Source organism: Prenolepis imparis, unplaced genomic scaffold, assembly GCF_030444845.1.
Source record: "Prenolepis imparis isolate NDT839.2.m4 unplaced genomic scaffold, iyPreImpa1.0 SCAF_330, whole genome shotgun sequence".
Classification (NCBI taxonomy): Eukaryota; Metazoa; Arthropoda; class Insecta; order Hymenoptera; family Formicidae; genus Prenolepis; species Prenolepis imparis.
In genome coordinates this window covers 7,248-14,911 of record NW_028141488.1, presented here as the reverse complement: position 1 = coordinate 14,911, position 7,664 = coordinate 7,248, and the positions used below count along the sequence as shown (strand labels likewise).

The 7,664-nt window shown below is 31.2% G+C and overlaps 1 protein-coding gene across 1 annotated transcript; it reads left to right on the top strand.

The window, feature by feature from the left end:
* The first annotated feature begins 2,425 nt into the window (after positions 1-2,425).
* On the top strand, positions 2,426-7,362 carry LOC145948318 (uncharacterized). The gene is made up of 13 exons (XM_083058023.1): positions 2,426-2,491; positions 2,576-2,782; positions 2,894-3,100; positions 3,212-3,418; positions 3,530-3,739; positions 3,845-4,051; positions 4,157-4,363; positions 4,475-4,753; positions 4,848-4,961; positions 5,094-5,159; positions 6,113-6,199; positions 6,729-6,878; positions 7,148-7,362. The coding sequence occupies exons 2-13, from the start codon at positions 2,701-2,703 to the stop codon at positions 7,360-7,362; spliced, it is 2,031 nt and encodes a 676-aa protein (XP_082914149.1). The 5' UTR covers positions 2,426-2,491; positions 2,576-2,700.
* Positions 7,363-7,664: the final 302 nt, after the last annotated feature.

Below are 7,664 nucleotides of genomic sequence, written 5' to 3'. Positions count from 1 at the left end.
GATGATGTTATTCCTATCGGTGGTCTCTAGAAATTCGCGTAAGGCCTCGTGGTCTACGGGGCCTGGACCAATCGTGAAAGCTTCCTCAGGGACTTCTCGTATCCCTGGGAGCTGGTTTATCAGCCAAGCTCTGAATTGCTCGTATGAGAGCTTGGCAGGCGATCCTGATTCCTCGGAATCGTCGTCGCTGATATCTACTACCTCAAACCCTTCCGGATGTTCCCTATTTACAGAGGACGTTGGGGATGAGGGAGGAGAATCTTCAAGGGTGATTGTTGAGGGAGCCGGAGACGGAGATCTAGGTGGCTCAGGGCGTTCGGGAGAAGCAGGGGGAAGAAAGGGAGAAGGGCTCCGCGGAGAATCGGCGTCCTCAGAGGAAACAGAGGAGTGAGGGGAAGGGGCCCGCTGAGGTATAGCGGGTTCGGGAGAAAGAGGAGAAGGAGTTCGCGGGGAATCGAAAAATTCTGCAGAAGCAGAGGTAGCGGGAGACGGCGTCAGCGGGGTTTCTATATGTTCGGGTGAGGAAATAGGAGAGACCGTAGGGTGATATGTATTAGTTGTCTCTGTATGGATCGGTGTGTTAATTTTTTCTAGGGAGCCGAAGGTTTCGCCCGCAGCCAGACTCCGTGCCAACGCTTTCTTTAACCGCCTATTACGCCGGTTTCGCGCCAATTTAACAGCGGTTCGCGAGGGTCGTCTCCTTGGATTTTCCACTACGAGAGCGAATAATAAAGTAACCGGGCAAGAAGAGTTTTTACTGAAAAATAACTCTGGGAGTTCTTGTAAGAGAAAAAAAAAATATATATATATATATTTATTTTTATATAATTTTGATATTTTAATTATTTAATAATTTAGTTAGTTATTGTATTACTTATTTGTTCATTCAAGAGAGAGAGAGAGAGAGAGAGAGAGAGAGAGAGAGAAATAGAGAGTGAGAGAGAGTAAATCACGGATTGCTCCGCTATCGCGGGAAATCCGGAGTGATTTCAAAAGATAAAGGGATGATAGAATTCACGGATTGCTCCGCTATTGCGGGAAATCCAGAGTGATTTCGAGAGAAAGAGGAGATGGAAGAAATCACGGATTGCTCCGCTATCGCGGGAAATCCGGAGTGATTTCAAAAGGTAAGGGGATGATAGAAATCACGGATTGCTCCGCTATCGCGGGAAATCCACAGTGATTTCGAGAGAGAGAGAGAGATAAGGATGGGGGAAGAAAGGACAGTTTTTCGAAGTTAGAATTTAACAAGGATAATAAATTAATAAATTAAAAAGGAAAACAATTATAATTTAATTGAAGTCCCAGAATTATTTTAAGTATTATTAGTAAGGGTGGAGATGTAGCGTGCTTGATAACTTACTACTTATGGAGTGCGCGGGTAGGTGTTAATTATTCCAGGTGTGAATCTGGCTACGGACTCCTCCGTGAGGATGGTGTTCCACTCGCAGTTGTTCACTCGCGAAAATCGTCGTACTCGGTGAGCACTGGGCACACGATGATTTCACAAATGTCACTGCGAATGCTCACGAGTTCGAGATTCACTCGAAGGATGGTGATACAACTTTTCGCGATTGATCCGCGAGCGTAGGTTTGAGAAAAGATTGATATTCTCTGAGAGATGTCACGGGTATATATACCTTCTTGCTCCTCCTTCCCGTTAGTTTGTTAATATTTCCTGACGAATAGGGAATTTTTCAATAACGCCCTTTCAGTCCCGGAGGCGTCTCTTGACTTTAAAAGTTTATCGGGATTGGTCAGGGCTTTTGTTTAGGGCCCTAGGTTTTGACCAATGGAGAATTTGTTGAGGTTTATATTTTTATTATCCTCTCGAGATTTCGATATCGGCGGCGGTGTTTGTTGTTAGTTTTTCCTATATCGCGATATTTGTCGTTTGTTAGTGCCGCTTTTATCGGCGGGTTCTCGCTTTATTGCCCTCGCGTGTGGCTTAGAGCTTGTTTGCTGAGAGGCGATGCGTGTGGCATCTTTTTAATCTTTATATTTTTCGCCGCTTTCTCGCGAGAATACCCGCAGGTGTGCTATCTTATTTTGCACACTTTCGTTTTCATTATTTGTTTTCCCCTAATTTTACTAGGGAAGGATTTGCTTTCGGCGCGTTCTCGCCGTCTTTATGTTTTGCCGATATGTGATTTTAACTTATTATTCGCGAGGGTGTCGGCAAGAATCCGCTTTCGGCATCTTTCCGCCTGGTCTCTTTTATTTACCGATTTTGTAATATTTATCGGTCGCTCACGATATCTGCAGCTGTCCGTTTCGCTGGGCACGTTTTCGTTTTATTATATACGTGCCGCTTAGATTATTATTATCTTTTTTCTTCCTTTTTTATTTACCTAACAACAAACTTCGCCTTGGTCGTGGGAAAGAAAAGAATCGTGAAGTCCGCCGGACGTAACACAAGATATTAAAAAAAATATTATAACAAATAAACCACATATATTATGCAAAAGAACTAATTTTCTAAAATTTTGTGGTAAGTTTAACTCATATCAATGTGATGTTTGTAACACTTATTTTATCATATGTATGTAATAATCATGTATTTCTTTTCTCGTAGATATTAATTCGATAAGTCTTATAGATAAAAACAAAGGCATTGATTCTGTGATACTAAAAAAGGAGTCTGTTGCTAAAAAGATTGATATTTCATCAAATACTGGTGAATCTCACATAATAGTTTCTATGGATGAAAGCGATAAAAATAATGAATCTGTGTCAAACAGAAATTGTAATGAGAAGATGACCGATGTTGCATCAAATACTGGTAAATGTCCACATTTCCAATTATTTAATTTAGCTCATATCAATGATGTTTGTAATACTTATTTTATATATCATATGTATGCAATAATCATCTGTATTTCTTCTCTCATAGATATTAATTCGATAAGTCTTATAGATAAAAACAAAGGCAATGAGGCTGTGATACTAAACAAGGAGTCTATTACTAAAAAGAATGATGTTTCATTAAATACTGGTGAATCTCGCATAATAATGTCTATGCATAAAAGCGATAAAAATATTGAATCTGTGTCAAACAGAAATTGTAATGAGGAGATGACCGATGTTACGTCAAATACTGGTAAATGTGCACATTTCCAATTATTTAGTTTAACTCATATCAATGATGTTTGTAATACTTATTTTATAAATCATATGTATGCAATAATCATCTGTATTTTTTCTCTCGTAGATATTAATTCGATAAGTCTTATAGATAAAAACAAAGGCAATGAGGTTGTGATACTAAACAAGGAGTCTATTACTAAAAAGAATGATGTTTCATTAAATACTGGTGAATCTCGCATAATAATGTCTATGCATAAAAGCGATAAAAATATTGAATCTGTGTCAAACAGAAATTGTAATGAGGAGATGACCGATGTTACATCAAATACTGGTAAATGTGCACATTTCCAATTATTTAGTTTAACTCATATCAATGATGTTTGTAATACTTATTTTATAAATCATATGTATGCAATAATCATCTGTATTTTTTCTCTCGTAGATATTAATTCGATAAGTCTTACAGATAAAAACAAAGGCAATGATTCTGTGATACTAAACAAAGAGTCTACTACTAAAAAGATTGATGATTCATTAAATATCGGTGAATCTCGCATAATAATGTCTATAAATGAAATAAGCGATAAAAATAATAAATCTGTGCCAAACAAAGATTATAATAAGAAGATGACCGGTGTTACATCAAATACTGGTAAATGTGCACATTTCTAATTATTTAGTTTAACTCATATCGATGTTGTTTGTAATACTTATTTTATCATATGTATGCGATAATTATGTATTTCTTCTCTCGTAGATATTAATTTGATAAGTTTTATGGATAAAAACAAAGGCAATGAGTCTGTGATATTAAACAAGGAGTCTATTACTAAAAAGAATGATGTTTTATTAAATACCGGTGAATCTTGCATAATAATGTCTATGCATAAAAGCGATAAAAATATTGAATCTGTGTCAAACAGAAATTGTAATGAGGAGATGACCGATGTTGCATCAAATACTGGTAAATGTGCACATTTCTAATTATTTAGTTTAACTCATATCGATGTTGTTTGTAATACTTATTTTATCATATGTATGCGATAATTATGTATTTCTTCTCTCGTAGATATTAATTTGATAAGTTTTATGGATAAAAACAAAGGCAATGAGTCTGTGATATTAAACAAGGAGTCTATTACTAAAAAGAATGATGTTTTATTAAATACCGGTGAATCTCGCATAATAATGTCTATGCATAAAAGCGATAAAAATATTGAATCTGTGTCAAACAGAAATTGTAATGAGGAGATGACCGATGTTGCATCAAATACTGGTAAATGTGCACATTTCCAATTATTTAGTTTAGCTCATATTAATGATATTTGTAATACTTATTTTATATATCATATGTATGCAATAATCATCTGTATTTCTTCTCTCGTAGATATTAATTCGATAAGTCTTATAGATAAAAACAAAGGCATTGATTCTGTGATAAAGGAGTCTGTTGCTAAAAAGATTGATGTTTCATCAAATACTGATGAATCTCACATAATAGTTTCTATGGATGAAAGCGATAAAAATAATGAATCTGTGTCAAACCGAGATTGTGAGGAGATGACCAATGTTACATCAAATACTGGTAAATGTGCGAGAGAAGAAATTACCGTGATTATTGATAACTGTGATTATCAAGAGAGTACAGATCTCTCAGCAAATTTTGGTAAGTTTCGATAATGTTATCAACTATATTTCTAAGCGCTATTTTATCATCTGTATGAAATAATATTTTTTCTTATATGTATATATTGTTTTAGATATTGGCACAATAATCTTTACAAATCAAAATGAGACCATTGAAACTGTCATGCCGAATAACTTTTTCATGAATGATAATATTGAAACAGCAGACGCAAATATTTCTTTATCTGGTATGCATTATTGTTAAAATTAAATTTTAAATATTGTTTCATATTTTTACATTTTAAATAATATGCAATGTTTTATTGCATTGTTGAATAAATGTATTTGTCCGTTTGTCTAATCTTATGTTTTGTTTGCAGATTCACTTAATGGATCTGTTATAATCAATAAGGAGTGTGTTAGGAGATTAAGTTTTAACATGACTGGTATGTAGAAATTGAATTATTTTTATATAAAAATATAAACTCATAAACAAATATAAATATACACAAACTATAAAAAAATAAGGAATAAATGCAATAAAAAATATATATATATATATGCATATATAAGCATGTCCAGTGTTTGCTGTTATCTGAATAAAATTATATAGATGATCATCTAGATGAAACTTTGGCGTCATCTTATCTTTATATAGATATAGATAATAAAAATATGTATTATGTATATCTGCATCATAGATGAGAAAAACTATTATTTTTACTAAATTATCTTGAATAATTTTCAGATAATTTTGATTTAGAATCATAGCACATAAAAATACTTAAATAGTAGAACTTAAGCAATAAGTCATAAAAATTTATAAGTAGAAATATAAATACATATATTTTTATATCCTTTTTATAATTTACATTTTTTTAAACTATGTTTATATAAGCAGTCTTAAAAATTATTATCTTGAAAATTATCTAGATGAATTGCCATATAATTTTACCTTTTATTTAGATACATATATTTAAAACAAAATTATCATTTTATCTAAAATTAATTTAAATATTTTTATCTCATCTTTATCTAGCTAATTTTAAAATCATCTAAGCACAACACTGAGCATATCACAAAAGTAATAGAAAACCACTTAAATTAAAATATAAACATTAATGTTTATGTATATTTATATTTTTTAGAGATAAAAGATTGTATCTCCAGTTATATAAATTTAGAGAAAACAGGTTTTATAGTTTCAAATACACATAAGAAATGATAAAATTTTAGACAAAATAAAAATAAATATGATAATACAGTAATACAATTTAAGTTTTTATTAAGTATTTATAAACTGACATTTTAAGATTTGTTTAAAGTATAATCTTGTAAACACGGATTATTTTAGATATTATTTACTAATCTATTTTTATATCTTCAATAAATCATACAGAAACTGATGCAGGACGTGTAAGTGTGTTATCTCCTTGCCGAGATGATATGCCTGATCCAGAAATTGTTGATGTGCCAGTGTCTTATAGTATGTAGTTTTGTTTTCTTTTTCTTTATAAATTAATAAATCTCACAATATTATATGTGTAATATATGATATATATATTAATGGACATAATTCTTATAACATTGACGTTGCTACTGTTTTACATCAAGCTTGTTATTATTTTCATATAACGTACAAGCTGCGATTGCAACTTCATGCAAAAAGCGCAATAGTTTTGTTTCATTAATTTTATCTTAAGCTTTTAGTGATTTTAATTATAAAGACTAATTATAAATTTATACTTTTGCAAGATTAATTATAAATTTAAACTTTTACAAGACTAATTATAAATTTAAGTAATGTAATTCATGCAATATTGTGCTCTGTATATTTGAAATACATTAAAATTAAGATAAATCAATTTTATTACCTCTACTTTGAACATTATTTTTTATCTTTTGGTAATATATACATTGACATACAAATATTGTGTGCTTTAATTTTTCAATGATATGGGAGTTGTGTCCTTTGTTCATAGTTATATAATTTCTTTGTTTTTCTTTGATATTAGATAATGATAAGGACGAAAGTGATGATGAAGAATATATACCTTCAGAACACAGTTCTTTATATAGCAAATCTCCTCAAAAGCAAGTGCCAATTGTTAACAGAAGTATTTCATCCACTTCCAGTTTTGATACATCAAGTACAAATGTTGTTGGTACAGAACTTAGTTTTGTTTACATAATCTATAACATTTGCCAATATTTATACTAAAACTATTTATAATTGCGATTCAAAATTAAAAGTAAATAAGTAAAATAAAATAGCATTTCTATTTAAATAATTTATTATCGTTGAATATGGGATATAGGAATGATCATAGCAATCAACGTATTATTTTTATTAAACGTATTATGTCAAAGTCGAGAACAAATAGTATAGTTATTTCGTTAAATTATTTCAATAATATTCTCTATGCTCCTCTAGCATCTCCTTATGGACAAACAAAAAGAGTACGATGGACAGAATTTGAGAAAAAAGCAGCTCTTTCTGCGTTTGCACAACATATGGAAAATAATACATTGCCGTCTCTAAAAGAGATTCAAGAAGTAAAGAAAAAATATATTTCTCTGGCTCGTCGTACATCGCCGCAAATCAAAACGTGGTTGCATAATAAGCAGAAAAACCTGAAACAACAATAGTGGAAGAGTTTGCAATTTCGTACAAAACATTTTATTAACGCCTGTAAAGAAATTCTGATTTTTTTTAAAACAATATAAAACGTTTTCATATCACTTAAATTTTAAATTTTTTAATTAAAATTTATATAATTTAATACTTTATATAATATATATATATAATTTTAAATTAATTTTATATGTACTATACACAGTATAACTCTGATTCAATATCTTTTTTTTGTTTTTGTACACCTGTACATTGAGATATGCTAATATATAGATGTGTGCGTTAGTTCGTCAATGTTATAGATGTTCATAAGTAA